The sequence below is a fragment of the Protopterus annectens genome, chromosome 11.part0 (genome assembly GCF_019279795.1).
Source record: "Protopterus annectens isolate FY-2018-M chromosome 11.part0, PAN1.0, whole genome shotgun sequence".
Lineage (NCBI taxonomy): Eukaryota > Metazoa > Chordata > Ceratodontiformes > Protopteridae > Protopterus > Protopterus annectens.
Window position 1 is genome coordinate 238,439,543 of NC_056745.1, and position 22,500 is coordinate 238,462,042.

At 33.1% G+C, this 22,500-nt stretch overlaps 1 protein-coding gene across 1 annotated transcript in view; it reads right to left on the reverse strand.

Annotated features, from left to right (window-relative positions):
- Positions 1–799: 799 nt before the first annotated feature.
- SSPN (sarcospan) overlaps positions 800–22,500 on the reverse strand; it is a 153,798-nt gene continuing 132,097 nt past the window's right edge. The window contains exons 2-3 of the mRNA XM_044087659.1: positions 14,700–14,786; positions 800–3,161 (exon numbers count right to left, since the gene is read on the reverse strand). Coding sequence (XP_043943594.1) covers positions 2,796–3,161; positions 14,700–14,786 — 453 coding nt within the window. The 3' untranslated portion in view covers positions 800–2,795. The remainder of the gene's footprint in view (positions 3,162–14,699; positions 14,787–22,500) is intronic.

Here is a 22,500-nt window from a genome sequence, read left to right on the forward strand (position 1 = left end):
TAATAATAAGTGCTGATCATTTTGCTGCAAATTTACATAATTATAAACAGAAGACCTCAAAAGGATATTTATTCAAATGTAATATTTAATGTGTGTGGCAATAAGCCTTTACAACCCCCATATTGGAGGTTGTGCCCCCCCATCTCTGCCATGTATTATAATCATTTCTGAGATAACCATTACTTAGAGAAAAGGAAAATACTTGGTTTTACACATACACATACACACATATGGGTCTATATTGCATCATCAAACGCTTAAAAAAGCAAACAATGATTAATCGACCCTATGTAAGCGAAAGCTTACAATGTTGAAACCTCAGAACAACGATTTTTTTTTCCAAGGAAAAAAAAAAATCGCTGTTCCAAAAAAAAAAAAAAAAACTTTAAAACATTACATAAAGTGGGGGGCTTTGTCCCCCCACCCCCCTACTTAAATATACCAACTCTGAGATCGCACTACAGTGCTGAAAACAGCAAAGTAACAGAAGCGGCCAAGCTAATTCTTTCCCAGGGAAAAAATTTGCTTAAAAGCCGCTTCGCTATTTTGCCTTTTATTTCTTTTACATTCGATGAAGATGCATTTGACAGAATGCATCTTTGATCACATAATAGGAACCCTATATATTTATATATATGTATATATATATATATATATATATATATATATATATATATATATATATATATATATATATATATATATATATATATATATATATATATATATATATATATATATATATATATATATATATATATATATATATATATATATATATATATATGTGTGTGTGTGTGTGTGTGTGTGTGTGTGTGTATATTTGCCTTTCCATTTTCTTTAGCAACTTCAGAATAGGAAGCCACATTTGCCGAGTTTCAGTTTCCCTGTTTTAAGTATCCATCCTTTAGAGAAAATATTAGCTACTATTTTTTACTGGATTCAAACAATTGGTTGCAGATTGTGAGCTATTCATGCTTTATACTTTTGAGATAGGTGGGACAGGCATTTCATGCTGTGTTCAAATATATGGGACATCTTTACGGTCATTATTAAAAATGTCTCACCACTCCCTCCACATGCATATTGGAGGATGTACTTTCCAAAGTGACTTTGAGAAAAGTGACATATAATGACCTTACTTCCTCAGAATCTGGACATTTATTGGCAGTATAAGAGACAGTCTCATTATGTCTCAAGATGCTGCAACCTTGAAGTAGGTGATAATAAATTAGGACTGAGTATATGAATGAAAGAATGAATGAATTATGTCATTTTTAATGATAATAAATATAATGGAATATTCTTGTTCATCAAAATGATTCTTATTTGGCCTCATGCCTGCCTCATCCCAATGTTCTTTCACCTGTAGTAAGTTTAATTGAGAAGGAAAGCATTAGTATTCTACTCCATTTACACAGGATTTTGCCTGCAAAAATGCTTGTTTGGTATAGTCTGCAATGGCAAATTATGTGGTGTAGATATGTGTGTGTCTGTGTGTGCATGAGTGTGTTTGCATGTGTTTGTGTGTGCACATGTGTGTACTCTCTCATTCTTCTATTGCAGTCAACATGCCACACCTACCCCAAGCAGCTGTGGTCTTCCTAAGGACCTTTAGCCTCTGATAACAAATAAAAATATTCTACAATGTCTCCCACCTTCCTTCTAGTAGATAAAAGAGTTACGGAAGACTTTTTCTGGCTCTCCTGAGCCATTACTCTGGTTAACTCAAGTCTTATCCAGAATACAACCAATCTGCCCAAAGATGTATGCCGCATCTCTGGTAGAAGATAACAGACTTGGGTACGTTTGCATTAAAAATTAATTTTGTATGATTTGGGGAGATTTTTATGAAGTAGCAAGGCCACCAGATTGAAACCATTTTGGTTTAATCTGTATTGTCTCTATTATGTAAGATCCTAAGAGTGTAATTGATTTTAGTTTTAGGAGCTTAAACGTGTGTTATGGTTTCCAGAGAAGACTTACTTAAAATTGTGGAATTTTCTCTATGGTTTCTGTTTGACAGAATATGAAAATATGATCCAAATTTTGGTATTATTTGGACAGAAGTATAGCAATACTTTTCCACTCTGGGAATGTAATCAGTGTCGTGCAAACCACATACTTGTAATCCAGTTTTGTAACAAGTGTGATTATATATCACACATCAATATATTGTCTCTACTATCTTACATCATCGTATGGCACTTATTGAAAAACAGCAGTGGAGATTTCCCCAGTGGCCTATCTAAATTTCCTTTAATCAGTACAAATTCTACCTCAGGTCTCCATTGAAAATAAGCCATGCCTACTGGATTTAATTCAGCCAACAAAAAATAAACACATTGTGCAAATATGTGCATATACAGGCATATTCCTACCAACTTGTTTACAGCTATGAAAATGAATCAACACATTATCCTAAGACTTATACATATATATTCCTAATTTTCTTAAAATCTTAATTACAGTGACATATACATATGCAGATGGACTGATATGCCTTTACTGAGTCATCCAAATAAAATAATACAAGTTCTGAGCTTCCTTAGGACATCCCACCCACAGGTTTTAGTCAGTATATAGAACACAGCAAACTTAAATAAACTTTGGTTCTGTAAAGACAAACATTTGAGAGACAGTTTTTTAGGAAAAATAATGCTTGAAATCTGCATTCATAGAAAGTCACTGTTTTCTTAAAAAGGTTTTGAATGCTGTTTATAAAAAAATCTTACAAATATAACAATACTTCATGTTTGTAGTTACTGGTAATAAGGCAAATTAATTCTGTCAGTTCATGGTTTCTGCTGCTGGACTTGCAAAATTGTTAACGAATTTTTTCTGACACCTGCATAAAACACTTGATATCGATGTTTCCACATCAGAAAGCAGCCGACAAAACATACGAGTGACACAGTCATGTTCAGAACTATCTCTAGAAGAAGATAAAGTTTCAGATGGCTGGTGATGGCAGAGCAGTCTGATACATTTTTATAGATAATTGTTCTTGCAATATGATCCTTAGGGTCCAGTTTGCACTTGCAGTCAGCCATGACCAAGTCACATGCGAAGTGTGCGATCTGCGAATAATGATGCGCTGCAAATGCCAATGCTAGGATACAAATAATCATACTGAGAACACACAACAAGAAGAAAACCAGCTGAAAAAAGAAAGACAGAAACATAATTCAGATTTTAATTTTATAGGAAATCTATAAACAAAAAAAAACAGAATAATTTTGTTCAGTGACATATAAAGATTGCATTTCGTGTATGCCTCCACTGCAGAAAAATAAAGGATCTATCAACATTATATTTCCTCAGAGTTTAATAACTATCCACTCTATGTATGAAGCAGCCACAGTTATTTCACTATTCTACATGTAAAATATGGATCTGAGATGTTTATTCACAAGCATGAATGAAGGTTTGATATCTTTTGTACATTTCTCAGATTTACATCATCGGCTTCACTCAGCAGTCAGTGGCCAAATGTGTCACAAAAAGAATTGGTGCTTGGCTTATAGGTATAAACTATGTACCCACACATGAACTGATTCAGCAATACCCATATTTATGGAGACATGGTAAAATGAAGTATTTAGTAGTACGGGTTTAAAAGGATTCTGTTATGGCAGCTGATACATGAGAAGAGGCTAAACAAAAGATAATGCAAAAACTGAGATACTGGAAGCTCTTATTTATGGATATGGTTAGCAAGATACAAGCAGTGAAAATGGAAATTGTTGGAACAATACATGCAGAATAATGTTCAGGAGGAGGAGGAGTGAGATTTAAGTGAAGGCAGGAATTCAGCAATTTATGTAATGTTGGCCTGATGACAATTACAAAAAAAGAAAGAAAAAGATATGTGATGTATAATGTATTTAAATGGAAAAATGTTAAAATGGTTTGTTTTTTTATCAGTTGATATATATTTCCCTATGTCTTAAGATCTAATTAAATAATGTATTTAAAAAAGATCTGGAAGGTTTTGTTTAACCGTATTTTAAAAGAAGGGGAGGCACTAATATCCTGGAGAAAAAGCTATGGTGGCTGCAATATCTAAAGAACGTAAAGACCTATCTGATGCATCTTCATATAAGCTCATGTCAATTTTAAATTGATGCAGAGAAAACATTCAACTGAGAATGCTGGGATTTTATGAGTACAGAAATGAATGCATTTGCATTTCCTTATTAAATCATACAGTTTATTTGAAGTATATATGAGTGATCATAGGCAAAAATCAAAGTGGGAGGGTTTCTCTCTGATAAGTTGTATCAGAACAGAGGAACCAGGCAGGGGTGTCCTCCTTCCCCTTTATTTGTGCTATATTTAGAGCCATTGGCAAAGAAAATAAGGGAATCAGAAATTCAAGGATATAATTGGTATTGTGTAAAAGAAAAGCTGATTTTATTTGTAGATAATGTTATTTTGTACATGATGGAACCAGAAAATGACATCTCAGTGTTGTGGAACATTTGAGACAGTTCTGTGCTTTTTCGGGACATAACATTAATAAAGATAAAACAAAGGCTATGACTATAAACTTTGTACTCACACATGGATTGGTCCAGCGATATCCATAATTATGGGGAGTAGGGATTAAAAGGGATTCTGTTGTGGCAGCTAAGGATATGTTGGTATAGACTAAAAAAAAAGATAATATTGAGAAATTGCAAGCTCTTGCCTGTTGATATGGATAGCAAGATACAAGCAGTAAAATGTTTTAGTCCCTTTAACTTTATACACAGGTCAGACATATTTTTATCAACCAGGGGAGAAGCTTTGGGTAGTAATTAATAAACAGCTAAAGGATTTTATTTGGAAGGGGAAGAGGGAAGAGTCAAGTGGGATAAATTGATCCTCCCAATGGAACAAGGAGGTTTAGGATTACCTGATTTAGAGGGATATTTTAAAGTGATATAGTTAAGGCACTTATACATAACACAAGCAGAAAGCTACAATTCAAAGTGGGAAGATGTGATCATGAAGCAGGGGGTAATTCAAGAAATAAGGAAAGAATGGGATTTTGGATGCAAATCCTTAAGGAGAATAACAACAGTCATACAGAATATTATATTCATAAAACAGCATAAAGTATACTAAGAACTAAGCCAACATGGGAATGAAGAAAGGAAATTTTACCAGTACGGATGGCTGCAACTAGGCAATAGGGAGCTGAAATTTACCGCAAGAACCTGGGAAAGGATCCAAAGTTTTGGGAACAAATAATTAGAGAGGGAAAGGTAATAGAATAGGAAGAGGCTAAGAAGACAGCTAGTGATTGCCTTCCCTATCAGGGATATCAGTATAGACAAAGAGAAAGGGATAGAGGAACCCTAAATTAAAGGTGTGCACTGTCTGAGTTTTTTCTAGAACAGAAGCTGCTGTTAAAAAGGGATAATTGGTAGGCTATATAAAATATTGCCCAATAACTGTAGGAATCAATCAGAAGAGGTCAGAAAAGTTTGGAGAAGATAGATTAGATAAGCCATTCACAAAGAACCATGGTAGGATTTATACAGCTCCCACATATGCAATAAAATCAAGAAGGTTTATAATTTTTGCCTAGTAGTGTTTCATAGATACTTTTATATCACAAGCAGACGCCAAAGACTTTTTCCACAGGTAGATGTCAAATGCTAGACGTGTAATGGGGAAGAAAGGGGTACTTAACAGCATATGTTCCCAGAGTATAACAAGTTAGCACACTTTAAACATTCCTTACTCTGTCATAAATACTGTGTGAGCAAATGAATGTAACTAAGAAAATGCATTTTTTAACTGAAACTTCTCCAGCAGAGGTAAGAGCTTTCATTGATATAAACAAAGAAACTTTTTGTGATATAAATTTTGGAAATAGGCAAAGGAAACATTTTTGAGTAAATATGAAAATATGAAAGACTATACTCCATGGAATGCTTATGTAGTTGAAGCTTTTTTTCAAAGAATTTAAGAAGAAAATTCATGTTCAATTTAGAACAGAAATTCAAAAAGAGACTTTGAAAAGACATTTAAATAGTACATGTAAAGATGTATTGGACATTTCTAAAGTTTTGAACAATAGACGATTATGGACTGAGGGTTGGGATTGTAATGTTGTACTAAAAATGGAAAATGATAAAATCATTCTTATTCTTAGCATTATAAATAAAGATGGTCAAAAGGGTGTTGTTAAATATTGAGGTCAACCTAAAACTTGTTTCTACTGTGGAAAATCACATCATTTGACTGTTGATTGTTGATGCAAAAAAATGTGAGTTAAAATGTTATAAATCCAATAAGGTAGGTCATACATGAATGGATTGTAAAGAAGGTACAGTAGAAATACATGAAGCTACTAGGTCTGAACACATTCAAAGGGTTATGGAAGTAGTTAGTGAAGAAGAACAGGAACAAAATCATGAAAAAATACAGAGGAAACAGGTAAAAAAGATGGTAAAAAGTATGATGCATAAAAAACAAAAATGAAATATAAAAAGGCACTAAAGTTAGTGATGAAGAAGATTTTACCTATAATATAGTAAAAAAAAAAAGAAAATACTATAGGTAAAAGAGTGAGAAGGAGAAAGAGAAAAAAATATTGGATTAAACACAAAGGAAAAGAAAAAAGAAAAAGGGTGAAGGGTGAAGATTTATCTGTTTTCCCTTAGAACATTTTCCTAAACAGAAATAATGGTAATTGCAGGATATTAGCACTGAATGTTAACAGTTTTAAGAGCATTATTAGAAAACTAGCTATTATAGACTGGTGTAAAAATGTGATATTAATATCATTATGATAGCAGATACAAGATTTTTTAACAAAAGAAAGATTTCAAACACAATGTCTGTGGGGTAATGAGATATACTGGAATTTAAGACAGGATTTGTGCTCAGAAATAGTATTATTTGTGAAAAAGAAAGTTAAGGTGTTTGATATTACTATAATTTTAATGGGTAGGATTATGGTTATTGATGTTAGATGGAGAGATAAAGTCTATAGAATAATTGCATTATATGCTATGTAACTAGTAAAGAAAAAGAAGATATGTTCCCATGAATTACCACATGGATGTTAGTCCACTCAACACACAAGGTGTTATAAGAGATCTGGGAACACAGGTTGACAACAGCCTCCCTTTTGACCACCACATTGCCACTGTGGTCAGAAAGTCCTTCTATGTGGCACATCTCATTACTAAGGCTTTTGCATCCAGGAAGAAAGAGGTCATTGTCTCCCTCTACACTTCCCTCATTAGGCCAATCGTCGAGTACAATGCCCCATTTGGCATGTACCTCACTAGACACCTGCAACAACTGGAGAGGCCACAAAAGTACCTCTCAAAGAGGATCTTAGGCCTTAAACACTTGTTCTATATGGACAGACTCAAAAAACTCCAACTATTCTCTGTCTCATATCACCTACTTAGAGGTGATCTCTGCTTGACATACAAAGCCATGTCCGATCCAGCTCTGTTAGAAATGCTACATCTAAAGAAATCACAATCCATCCGCACCACACACTCCAGTAACCTTAGCCTCATTACCGCAGTCAACAGAACATGCTAGAGAGGCACGTTCATAATCCAGAGACTGCCCTTGCTAGGGAATAGACTTCCTATACATGTCAAACAGAGCACCTCACTGGCCCTCTTCAAGAGATACCTTGATGAGTGGATGGGAAATAGAAAATTCACCCCAGGGATCACTCCAGTGGCTCTACTCAACACAGGCATTGGGAACTAAGGTCAGGTGGCACAATGTCAGGGTAATCCTATGGGGAAGGTTTGTAAAGGCTCCAAGGCTAATAGCTTAGTACACACCTATGAACCTATGAACATTGCTATTAATATGGAAGTTATTACAGCAGGAGACTTCAATTGTAACTTGAGAAACAAAAAGAAGGGGAATGATGTAAAAAAAGTTATAGAAATTATGAGATGTGGGAAGTTAAGAATATGGAAGAGCAATTCATGGACATATAGTAGAGAAATATATAGAACACTGATAGACTATTTTTTCGGAAGGATGTGAAATAAAAATGAAGGTACATTAGACACAAGTTTTTTAGGCCATAAAGCTATCTGGATAGAATTCAGAAACAAAGTTGGTAAGTTAAGATAGGAAACTGTCTAAAAAGAATTAATGAATTAGAGTGGGTAGGTGAGGGTGAATAAAGAAATTTAGAATTATGGGAAGATCACATAAGTATGCAACAGTTTTATAAATGTTGGTCTGAATGGTGGATATATTCTAAAAAGAAATATAAAAAAATTATCAAGGGTGGCTAGTTAAAAAGAGAAAGGAAGTGAAAAAGAGTTATAGTAAGTTAAGTGTAGAACTTTGTAAGGATTTAGAAAAGAATGAAAATGAATATTTTAAGAAATAACAGGAGTTATATACAACAAATCAATAAAAAATAAAATCTGTTGTACAAACAAAGATATTTCCTACAAGGTAAAAAAAGAAGAGATATATCCTTATGTAAATAAAATAGTTAAGGAAGACAGTATAATGAGAGAATTACTAGACAAAAAAGGGGATAGTACAGAACGACCAAAGAGATATAATGGATATTGTTATAGAATATATCAAAAATTTATTTAAAGATATTATTTAAGAACAAAGGATGTCATGGAAAGCAAGAACTTCCACTGAGCAAGAAAATATAGATTGGAAAAAATATAGGATTAGAAGAACTGGATATAGTATTAACAAAAGTATATATACATACAGTAGTGGGTTCTAGATAGCTTAGAGTATCAGATGTATAAGAGCATGACCATAAGTCAAAAGATTTCATAGCAGTATTAAATGAGTGCTTTAATGAAGGATTTAAACATAAGGAATTACGGAGTGGAATTTTTAAATTTCTATGACAAAAAGGTGAGAGAAAAGGTATAAAAATTGGGGGCCTATTGTTTTGAATAATGATTATTATAAAACCTTTTTGAAAATACTGCAGAAAAGAATGAGATGAAAACTTAAGAGTATTCTACTAGATTCAATACATAGTTTTAAAGGAAAAGGCTGTCAAGAATGTTTAATGATTTAAAAAAATGTAGATGATGTACTAAATAGACAAGAACAGACTTTATTTATGATAGGAGATCTAAGCAAAGCTGTTGACACTATTCAGCATAGTATGCTATGGGATATATTCAAAGCTTATAATTTAATTACAAAAATAAGAAATGTGTGTGTTACAGCATACACATTGAATAAAATTAAGTTTTGATTAATGGATGGCTGAGTGAAGAAATAAGAATTAAAAGAGATAAAAGGCAAAGATGTCCTTTTAGTAACATTATATTTTCAATAGTTATGAATGCAATAACTACATTCATTTAGTAGATGGTAATGCTGGATATTGAACAAAGGAAGGTATTGATATACCTATAATGTTATCATATGCAGATAACATCATTCTAGTTAAGCATTTGAATGGAATGGAAGAAATTAAAAGCAAGTTGAACTTGTATATAGATAAAACTGGTATACATACCTCTCAACTATACATATTTTCACAGAATGTCCAGTTTTTTGTCTCACATTTCTGGTCTGTTTCTCATAAAATTGTGGTTTTCTGGCAAATTGTTGGTAAATTATTGAGGGTTGAAGTCAGAAAATAATGACAGACATTTGAGTTTCAGACTTCGTACCCTTCAGAAAATTCATGTTAATGCAAAACCCGTTATTATATCAACTTTCTAAGTTTGTATGAGCAATATTTAAAATGTGTCCCTATTTTGGGGCCTTTGTCCCCCCATTATTTACGGCTTTGTCCAGTTTTTTTTTTGCTCTAAGAGGTTGAGAGGTATGCTGGTATGTTTTTGAACATAGAAAAAAGTAAAGATTTAGTGCATGAAGGTAGGATTAAAGGTATTGATTTTAGCTCTCAAGAAATAAAGTCATTGGGTATTATATTTGGAAAACAAAATGTTGTAGTACTACAAATGGAAAATGTTATGAAAAATCAAATATATGCATTCTTTTTGGAGGTTTTTTCAACTTTCTTTCAAGAAAAAAATACAATATTTCATATATAGCTAGTATGTTTAGTATGCTGTTCTCAACTGAAAAAGGTATCATTAATGCAATCTTCTACTTTATATAAGGATGTCATTTTAATCCTATAATGAGAGGTGTGCTATATGTAGCAAAAGAGGATGGTTTAGGAATTATAACTAAAGTGGTATTTGTAGTTTTATTACATCTATATGAAATACTTAAATAGTTAAAAGAAAAAATATAATTTAATAAATCTGTTAAAAATATTGGATATGATGAAAAGTTGTAAAAGAATAGAAGAGTATATGAATGAATAAATTAAAGCATATCGAATGAAAATTGTAATGTGGAAAGTAAGTATTGAAGATTTAGAAGACGAAAGAAAAAGTAGTATAAAAAAGTAATGGCAAAACTATTTTACATATACCCACGGACAGAACTGCAGGAAGTGAAAATCAAAGCTATAAAAGCAAGAAATTATAGATTTAAAAAGAGAGTAGAATGTAATGATTTTTTTTATGGAGACTGGCGATAAGGAATTAGCAGTCAAAGCAAATATGCCATATAAAAAAGTGAAAGCATATGTAATTATTGTCATAAAGAAGAAACTATTGAATTTATCTTTTTTAAATGTTAAATAAATTATATATTATGGACTAATTTAGACAAAATTAAGGGATACAAAATATTAATATGGATATGATTAAATAAGTTTTTTGTATAAAGATGAAGTGTTTATTGAGAAGGTAGATAAAAAATATTTAATATTATCAGGATAATTTGGAACCAAAGAGTGAAAGAAATAATGTATAACATTTAATGGAATTTAACAGAAATGCTAAAAAAATAAGAAATTGGTTGTGGAAAGTAGAATGGGGGTCAGTTATAAATGCATTTTGAATATAAAAAAGAAAATATGAGGTCAATTTAAATAGCTTCTGTGTAATATTTTAAATAATTTAAATATAATTTTATTTATTAAGATTATATTTTAAATATTTAAGATTTGTAAAATGTATTTATTTATTTATTTACATTTGTTTACGGGGAAATTCCAACTGGATGCAGGTCCTTTTTCAGCAGATGCCTGGGGAGAACCCTTCCTCTTTTTGATAGGTGCCATGGGATCTTTAAAATCAACTGAGTTACCACCAACTCAGATGGGACTTCAGTTTACACTTCATCCAAAGGATGGCACACTCAGTGTCAGAAATCCAGTCACCTGGAGAGAGAATAGAACCCACAGCCTTCTGGTCTTCCAGTACCAAAGGAAAGTCTGTTGCTATCCATTGCACTACTGATTCTGGATGACTGATTATTCAAAATACAAAAAGCAAGCTGAGAAGTAATTATGCCTAAATCACAAAGACTCTCAGGCCATAATGAACTACCTTGTCATGTACAACAGTTCAAGTCATAATTATTTTGATGCACAGTAGCTTTCATATGTAAAGAAAACCATAGGCCTAGGCCAGTGTTGTCAGCAAGTTTGCATGGATGATCCACTCAGGAAGTGTATTGTCTCAAGATATTACACAAATATGTAGATTATTTGGTGACTCACTTTTCCTTGCAGAAAATATCATAACTATCAGTTTTGCAGAGATAAAAAAATAACCATTCTTTATTGTTGACTAATGGTGGACTAGAAGTTATTAGTTGTTTCATTTTTAATTAATCCAAAATAGAAAATTCCAAATTATCTTCATACTGAATAAGATTTGGTTAGCCAAAAGAGTTAGACATTTTATTAACAATTTACGATGAAGTTTTAGGACTGATTCCTGTGGAACTCCAGATGGAAATAGCAATTTACTTAAGATTTTGATAAACCATCATTATCATCTGAACCCGCTACCAACATAAGGTCAGAAGTGGTAGTCCACAGCTTGGTAGCCTTTGCAGGACAATGCCAAGAGATATGGTCAGATTTCAAAAGAGTTGCTCTCAGTGTAAGTCTGCCCTAATTCTGAAAGACTTGCTGTCAGTGTAAGTGACTTACTTTGGTGTAAGGCCTATCTATTAACAGGCTTACACTGGGGGCCAGGTTCCAAAACATCTGCCCTCAGTGTAAATGGTCACTTACACTGACAGCAAGTCTTTTGGGACCAGATCCATAGTGCTGAATGCTTCAGAAAGGCTGAAAATAGTTCATAATAGATTAATTTTCATTCAGTTTTCTAAACAGAAAATCCATAAAAGACAGCAATACTGTTTCTGTTCCTTGATTAGCAAGAAACCATGTTAGAAGTAGGAAGGACTTTTACAGACAAGTGAATGATGGAGAAGTTTACAATGTGTGTGCTTTTCTAATGGGTCAGAGATAATAACAATGCTAGTGCATGAAAAATATTGTAGGTGTCCAAAAATTCACAGCTGGGAAGTGTAATAACTGCTTATGCTTTTTGCATTTTAGGAACATAATATACTCAGATGAGTTATGGATAAGAACAGTAACAGAAAATGTTATGGTAACAGGAGTGTCAGGTATTCTGGACGTAGACTGTTGGATGCAGATCATGGAAAGTTTAACGGTTTTCATAGTTTAGATACTTTATTGTAGATTTTCTTTTGTGCATAAGGAGCAAGGAAGCACTGACAGAAACATGAAATCGGATTTCTGATCTTCTACTGGGAAAGCTTGTAGCATAGGTTACACTGACGACATGGACTTGGTTGAGCAGAAGAAAGTATTTACCCCTAAACTATCTTGGAATATGCTGACACATGGTTTGTTCTTTGAAGGATTTTCTCACTGTTCTTGTTTCAAGGTATCGTTATTAAAGTAACATTTTAACTTGAAAGGTAGACTAGTCCAGGGACCCTTTGCAGCCACAACTACAGCCAGTAGCAGAAACTGTATAATATAATAAAGTAAAAAAGCAATAAAATGCAACATTTGGTAAACAGGTATAGTAGGTACATAGAAATGTATTACAGGTATACAGAAAGTGGTACAATGAGAATATGTAGTAACAAACATAATTAACAGGTGGAAAGTACAAAGACTGTCATCTCTAACTTTCAGGCAATGCAATAGTTTAAAGAGGATAAAGTGCAAAGTGCTAGTAACAATCCATATAAACAGACTTTATCTACTGTGGGTCTTAAAACGTTTGAATGAACACATAACTTTGTTTCTCTGGAAATAACATCAAACAAGTGCAGTTAGAATTCTCTCCAACATTCTCCAAGTTATTGCCTGAATGGCTGGTAGGGGCTTTCTTAGTATTTATAGTGCTTATTTGCCCTGCAAGGGCATTTGCATAAACACAACATGTATGTTTTCTTAAGTGGCAGAGATGGACTACAACATTATTGTACTTTAAGAATTGGCAGAATGTTTTCTCCCAGAGGCTGACCTGGTTATATCTAGCATTACAGCCTATGAATTAAATTATTGGTACGAGATTCCCTATGCTGCAAGATTGTGTTCACAACATGCTTTACTTTTTGGATCTACAATCTCTACCAAAAGAAACAAATTCAAAGTGCCCTAATTAGCAATGGTTATCCTTTTTTTGTTTTAACTGTTATGATTTTTTTCACATAAAATTGTGTTATGAGAGCTGTAGCAGGCCTCAGCAATATAAGAGGCTTACAGATGTTTTTACATAAATGCATGTGTCTGTGTGTGTGTGTGTGTGTGTGTGTGTGTGTGTGTGTGTGTGTGTGTGTGTGTGTGTGTGTGTAACACACATCTGTGTGTGCCTGTCTGTCTGTGTCACTGTGTATGTCTACTTGATTTAGTCAGAAAATGCCCACCAGTAGATATTAAAAATAAAGGATGGCTTTGCATTCTCACAGGGATTTCATGCACACCCTTCCCCTGTCTGAGTAAACTCCTCAGATATACCTCAACCTCTTAGAGCAAGAAATCTGGACAAAGCCATAAATAAAAGTGGGACAAAGGCCCAAAAATAGGGGACAATTTTTAAATATTACTCTTACAAATGTAGAATGTTGATAGAATAACAGATTTTCCATTAGCATGAATTTTCTGAAGGGCATGAAGTCTGAAACTCAAATGCCTGTCATTATTTTCTAACTTCAATCTTTAATGATTTGCCAGTAATTTGCCAGAAAAAACACAATTTTATGAAAAACTGACCAAAACTATGAGGCAGAATTCTGGACATTCTGAGAAAATCTGTAGAGTTGAGTGGTATGTCTTCAGGCTTTGTTCTCATTGTTTACTTGACATAAGATATCATGGGTTATGTGTAAAATCCCATTATGTGTACCAGTCCATCATGTCATTACTGTATATATATTATGTTCCCATTACATGTATATGCATATTCTAGTTTTATTATTGCTAGCATGTTTATTGGTAATGAAAGTGATGTCATTTTTCAAGTATTTGACTTTGGTCTCTTGAAATGGCTGGTGCTGGCATTGGGCATACTGTATGTTGATTTCTGAGATTTATTTGCTGTAGAATGTGATTTTCCCCATTCCAGGACAGAACATTGAGCTTAACAGCTTCTAAGTACAGCATAGGACACAGTGAAATAACTACAACTGTAGACAAGTGGTATAACTTAGAAAATGAACATCAAATATGATGTGCACCATAGAAAGCAGCAGCAAAAATCTTATACTTTATAAAACAGCAGTTTTTAGGCCTTTACTTGAGAAACAAATGTTATATTCTATGTATACTTTAATAGTAATAATGATAAACTATGACAAATTACCTTAAGTCCAAAATGGAAAGAGGTCTGTTCATCGATCTGGTATGTTATACAATACAAGCATAATCCCAGTAAAGAAACCACCACCACCTGTAAGGTAGTAAACAAGTGTCCAGTCAGTGTAATGGTTATCCTAACATTCACTGCATTATTTTATTACCCATTACAAAATTTGATGAAAAGAAAGTTAACAGTAGCTGTAAAACACAGCATTAAAACAAGTTCTCAATTTTAACAATGAAGAAAACATATTAAGGAGTTTGTCCGTTTTTACTTTAGTGTAATAAAAGATGCTCATAGATCTCCAACAGGCTTCTTACATTTAAACTATAGCAATCTTCTTAGCTAAAAGACAAAATTTTTTTTAAGAAATGTAATAGATTAGAAAAAGGAGAGATGTGACAGCGTTTAGGCAGTGACCATTTTAAGCAGGAAATAGTAAGTTGCTGTTTTAATTTATCTACAGAAAGCAGATAGACTTGATTACGATATTTCAGAATTAGCTGTTTAAACTAAAAGAGATCACAAATACATGTTGCAGGTTCTTTATTGAAAGTAATAACTCAGTAGGAAAGAGTCCCAAAGGTCAACATTTTTAATTTTCTTCTGTGTTGTTGGGCACAAGAGATTCATCCACGTAATGGGTGTGGGACGTGACACCATTCTGTGAAACTGAGTACACTCTGCATATCCAACTGATATAAGTTTGACAGAGTGAGTTAAATTTATGTAGAGGTACAGTGTCTTGATTATTTCATGAGGAGATTTTCCTATATTTATCAGCAGGCAGTGTTTCATCTGTTCAACAATACCATCTCTGATTTCTTCCTGAATGCTGAATGATCTTTATGTCCCTGATAACAATGTTTACTGCATTCATTAGAGGAAATGCAGCAGTTAAATTTAAATATGAGGTTTACCAGCTATCAACAGCATTTCTTATCTGAAGACATTTCCAAAAGTCATACAGTAGAACACTGTACGAAGTCTGTACATCAATAAAAGAATGAAGATCAGACACTACGGCTTTCTGTTAAGCTTTTATGTAGTTAAATCAAAAAAATATGTCAACGTGTTATTTGTTGTTCTTTGCCTTTCCCAGAATATTCAATGAAAATTTTATTTCAAAAACAAAAGTATAAAGAGTAGAACATTTCATATTTTGTACCAAACTAAAGACAATTAATAATTCTTTTTTCCAAGACGGACAAATAATTTTATCTGCTTTTTAGTACAGCTGGAGATACTATATAAATGCATCAGGCCCTTATGATAAAGTACTGTGTAATACATTCTAACAGTTACCCATGAGGATTATATGACCAGAGCACTATAACAATGTCTCCTGTTCCTTAAAATGTTTGTTAAGAGCAACTAGATGGGATGTTGAAGGCATTAATACTGAGTCAATCAGCATCCAGTCAGGAGGTTAGATTCTATGGCCATTTCAAGCATGGGATGAATGAATATTCACCGTATCCACATAAAGAGTCAGACTTGTAAAGATTAAAAAATGCTTTTAAGATTTCCACAAAACACTTTTTTCTGAAAATAAATTGCATTCTCCTTAGCTGATGATACTTACATCACCAGCAGTAGTCAAAGTTCACTGTATCTTGTCTTGTGCTTTAAACTGCCAACAATTTATTTGAAATGCTACTCACAGTCTTAGAAAACTCTTGCAAATGTCCAGAGTAACATGACAAATGCACCTGGTGGGTATTATTGTTCATAACTATAAACAGGCTCTATAACAAAAGGGCATCAGGCCCTTATGATAAGGTACTGAGGAATACATTCTAACAGTTACCCATGAGGATTATATGACCAGAGCACTATAACAATGTCTCCTGTTCCTTAAAATACGATTTATTTAGCGCTTTCATCCCTGACTATATGAGACTTCATCAGAATAAAAACAAGTACAGGCAACCACTTTATATACCCTACCTAAGCCATCTGCTTGGATAACCAGTTAGTACTTACAATCAATTTATGTTAAAAACAACAGCATTATTAACAATCTATACATAAAAAGGTACTACATATAAACAATAACTACCTACAGACTACCCATGTGTATAAGAAAACGCACTAAACAATATTTTTATATTTCTGAATTAGCCTTCAATTTTAAAATACTATTTATAGAATATTGGTCATTTAACCCTGGAAGAACTACAGCATTTGTTCTGAGTTGCCACTGTAATTCTTTTAATTCCAAAAACTCATTAATAGAGGCACCCCTCTGGTTAAGGTCAACATGATCAGTTATTATAAATTTGAATGAATGCTGTTTATGACCTTCAAGGTGTCTGGCAAGGGCATTATTGTGGTCTCTCTTCTTAATGCTATAATTATGTTGGTATACTCTAGTTTAAAACTCCTTATTGTTTTTCCACATAAAATGCGGAAACATTTTGACATAATGCTAAATAAATAATCTATTTAGTGTTACAATTATATTTGTTTTTTCAACCAGACAGATCCATAGTTGTGAAGTATTACAGAATCCCCTTCTAAGACATATTTACATTGTGTACATGTTCCACATTTTGTTATTCTACCTCCAAAATGTGTGACACTATCCCGCTCAACCATGTTTTTATACGGGTATCTTTTTTATATACAATCATCTGTGTATATCCTACAACTCTTATATGATCAGAATCCATTGTAAAAATACACCAATTTTTTTTCAATAATGGCCCTAATGTCATAAAAGTCAGTATTAAAAGTTAGAATTAGGCTTTTACCAAAATCCTGATTCGTAGTATTTTCATCTAGGTTAAAAACTGGAGGTATACAGTTCTCCCTAGTGCCTAGTAAAGGTACAAAATGCCCATAAATCTCTTATGGATCACCTCTTGAAAAATATTGTTCAGAGAAAGAATAGGGTATCCTCTTTTTTTGGAGCATAACTTTTAAAATCCTACATTGCTGCCGAAAATCCTCATCATCAGGCAACATCCAAGCTAACCGGACACACTGACCTTTAACCAGTGATTTTTTTTGGTAGCGTGACAACTGGTATAATGCAATAAAATATTGGCATAGGTTGGTTTTCTAGAGATGTTAGATACAAATGTTCCTTTTATTCTATCCTTAAAAATATTAACATCTAAATAGTTGACACTATTCATAGTAAACCTCAGGAATCAGTAGTAGTATGGAGGTATCTGTAAAACTCTTCCAGGCTATCCTTAGTGTCGGTCCAAAAAATAATGTCATCCAGAAATCTTGAATAGGAAGACCAGGACCTTGCTTATTCAGTATTAAAAGATATAATTTTGTTTCCAATAAGCGAACACTATATTGCAAAGGTGGGTGCATGTGCTGCCCCCATAGCTACTAATTTCCTTTGCCTAAATATTTGCCATCCGAAAACAATGAAATTGCTTTCTAATAAAACCTCCATTAGTGTCCTGAGTGTTAATACCTTATTATGATCTAAGTTGGAACATGTACTTAAGTATTCAAGAAAACAATCAGTTCCAACATCATGAGGTATAACTGAAAAAAGCTCAAAGACATCTACGGTTACAAAAATGAGACTGTCAATATCAAGCTCCTGGGTTAAAATCCCAAGAATCCTTCAGTAAAGATGGATGTTGATAAATTAAGTTCTTAGTATGATAGTCATTAAATTGAGCTATGAAAAAAGTTTTTGATGCCCTAGCATCTACAATTGTCCTAAAAGGTGGATCAGAGAGATCTTTATGTATTTTTAGAATTCTGAAAATAACAGGTGTTTTTTGGTTCTTAATCTGTAAAAAATTAAAGTCAGAGGGGAAAATCTGGTCATTAATACACAAATCCTTCAATATCAGATCAATTTTATGGAATGCAATATTCATTTCATTAATGCTAGATTCTTCATAAGCATCTGTAAATAGCACTGTAACCATTTTGTTGATGTAATCGTTCTATCGTTCTTATTCATAATAACTATACCCCCATCCTTGTCTGGTTTATTAAGTCGTAAGTTAGCATTATTACAAACTTGCCTTAATAAGGCTGCTTCATTCTTAGTCAAATTATAAGATTCCAAACCTCTTTTGCTATTAAGTAATCTCAGAATTTCAGTTTCACATACCTTCTTGAAAACTGAGACAATTGGCAAGGATTGAGTGTTAAACAAACTAGTTTTTTTACAGCTAATATGTGCTGTATTGTGACTATTAGATTCATTAAAATAGAAGGCTAAGTTTAACTTCCTTGAAAACAAGGAACCCACGACTGACAACCGCTGGTGAAGGTGAATGAAATGCAGGCTATTTAGGTAAAAGAATCCACAAGTGAACCACTGACAAAAATCCAAACTCGTTTATTCCACTCAGTTGCGTTAAACACTAAACACTACCAGTGTTTTTCGTCCCAGAAAATACCGGAACTTCTTCAGACAACCACTTCCTGTCATCACAGTGCTTATATACTAATAATCTAACATGTTTAATTAATTACATTAAAGATTGAATAGTGGTCAGTACTAAAACAGTGTGTATCTAATCAAATTACTATTTTTCTAAAAAAATTCAAAACATTGTATTGTTAAATGCTAAGCAATAAAAGCGAGCAACGCTAAGACCAATTATGAATAATGAACAATGTATGTCTGTATCAAATTACTTCTTTTCTAAATAAAAATCAAAACACAGTTAAGTAATAAAAAGCGCACAACGCTAAATCATATTTTAAATTGTGAACAGTATGTTTTTGCACCAAAATAGTTCTTTTACAGTTAATTTACAAAAACATTGTTGTTCAGTGCTAAGAATGCAAAACGAGAAGTAAGGTATAACGCTGAAATTAGTTTCAAACAGCAAACAAGATGGTCTGTCCATCTTCCGCTCCCAAAATTCTATAGTCTCAAATTGTTTTTCAAAAACCAGTTGCCATGATGGTTAAATTCCCTACTTGGAAAAATAGTAAGTAGAAATGTCACTGGATCTAATGTAGAAAAATGCACAAGGAAACAAGTCTCTCTGCCGCTCACAGAGGCACTCACTACCACACTATTTAACAAGTTGCAGCACCCAGTTTGTTCAGTACTTCTCATGTAACTTGAATTCATTAAAACAAGGACAACTGTGGTTGAATCTAAGTGTTAGAGCTAACAGAAGCATAGCAGCATCCAATAAATAACAGTGCCCTATGTTGTATAATCTTCCTACACACACATACACACACACACACACACACACACACACACACACACACGTGAATGTGTGTGTGTGTGTGTCTGTGTGTGTGTGTGTGTGTGTGTGTGTGTGTGTGTGTGTGTGTGTGTATACACAGATTGTATATATATATATATATATATATATATATATATATATATATATGTATATTCATCCTGAACATAAACCATTTTACTGTACACACACACACACACACACACACACACACACACACACACACACATATATATATATATATATATATATATATATATATATATATATATATATAGAGAGAGAGAGAGAGAGATGGCTTGACTCACTGCTACACTGCTAAACTGACACAAAAGAAAAATCTAAAAACAGTATTAACACATTGTGCATGCTCCAGGGCATAACCTCATGCATGCAAAATAAAACAATGTTTTTTGGCAGGGAACAAGTCTCCATGCAACCCCATGTTGGGGGTTGTGCTGCCTCACCCCCTGCTAATTATATATTCTAACTTTGATACTGTGCGTATTCTCCAACCCTGGTAATGTAGTAGCGTTACACAATTGTTGACTATCTGTTTTGTCAACCAAAGTATGCTGACAAAACAGATGTTGACTTTAAAAACAATTAAAGTAATCTCCCGTACAGCTATCTGTGTGTGTGTGTGTGTGTGTGTATATATATATATATATATATATATATATATATATATATATATATATATATATGTGTATACACACACACACATATATGGATTTACTTTGAATCACCAAAATTTTACTTTACCAAAAATCACTTCAGAAGACAAGAACACCAAAACTGGACATCACTGAACCATCACATTCCCGAAGTCTACATCAACAAAAAAACTGCTGCTACAAAAAAACAAAAAAAATACTCTGCACCCCCAACACCCTTACATATTATATATATATATATATCAACTCTGACATCACACTACAGTGAGGAAAAGGGCACATTTCTTGATCCTCATTGTACCATAGTCTCCATTACCCAAATATCAATGTTCACAACATCAACAACAAAAGGTAAACTTTGCAAATATGAACACACTACTCCACATGTGCTGACCAAAATCTTAGCACATGCAAAACAGAATTTTAAATAATAATATGAAACATAATTTTTGCAGGGAGTGGGAAAGACCCCACGCACACCCCACATGCCCTGCTAATTATATATACAAACTCCAAGATCTCACAATGTCAGGGAAAGGACATATTTCCCAGCCCTGTGAATTATGCAGTCTCACACACCAGTCAACCATCTCTGTAGTTGACTAAATGTTATTGAGGAAACAAATGTCAATCAAAGGGGGATTTGACAATAGTCAGTTCCCCCATATAGATAGAGAGATAGATATATAGATAGATAGATAGATAGATAGATAGATAGATAGATAGATAGATAGACAGATAGATAGATAGCAATATAGATAAAGCTCTATCTATAGCTATATAAGTCTGTATGTCTGTGTGTGTTTGTATAATATATATGTACCATATCATATATGTTGTCTAAATCAAGATATTTTAAACATCTCCATGTTACCCAAAAATATCACCATTCTACTCACATCATCAATAAAAATTTCACCCCTTAACCTGTGTCATTATTTGCTAGTTCATACTAACTATTCAAGTTCCCTACATACCTGACAGTAACCAAAGGCACAACACCCTATAAAACATCTTCTCTTACCTAATACATTAAAATGTTGCAATAAGAGTCACACAAATATATACAATAAAAACAAAGAAATACATATTAAATCTAATGCAAATTCTAGTCACCATGACTCATACACATTGAATCTATAGCCTACCAAATATCTTCCCCAATGCAGTGTTAATGCATAATAAAATGAAAAGCATATCTTCGTCACAACAGCTTGAGAGCAGAATTTTGTTTCTAAAACTCATACGCTAACATCTTAATGAGATTTCTGTTGAAGGGTAAACTCCCTGTGCATCCAGTATAGAGGCCAGCCTGCCCAAACTTATAAATAATAACTCCCCAGTTGTACAACAATGTGGAAAGTTATACCCCCAGAAGCACACTGTAGTGTCACATAATCATTGATCCTGCACAAGCTGCATTTGTAGCCTTTGTTTTAATCAGTTGTAACACAAGACACAAACTGGAAAAGGCAAAACTACAAAGCTGAGTGTAGAAGTTCACCAGGAACTTTAATGATTAGCACTTTCATCCGTTTAGAAACAATTGGACTTCATCAGATAACAATTCTTCATGTCATTCAGTCTTTTATAACAAACCTCCCTAGTAATTAGTTAAATCAGCCAATTGCAAACTAGTCAATCCTATATTAAAGTGACAGATGCAAAAATTCTTTAAAATTTCACTGTAACCTTACCTAAAGGTATTTCTATAAAACCATGTATGTTCTCATATTAAAATTCACTTTCTGATAAAACACGAATTTACACTCCACAATAACCATATTGTTACTACTCAAAAAAGAAATTAAAATTATATATGAATCATATGAAACATATAATGCACAAAAATTAATACACCAAAAATAGTCAAAAGATGTTGAAATAAAATTAAACGAAGCCTTATAATCCCATCTTTCTAAGGCCCTCAAT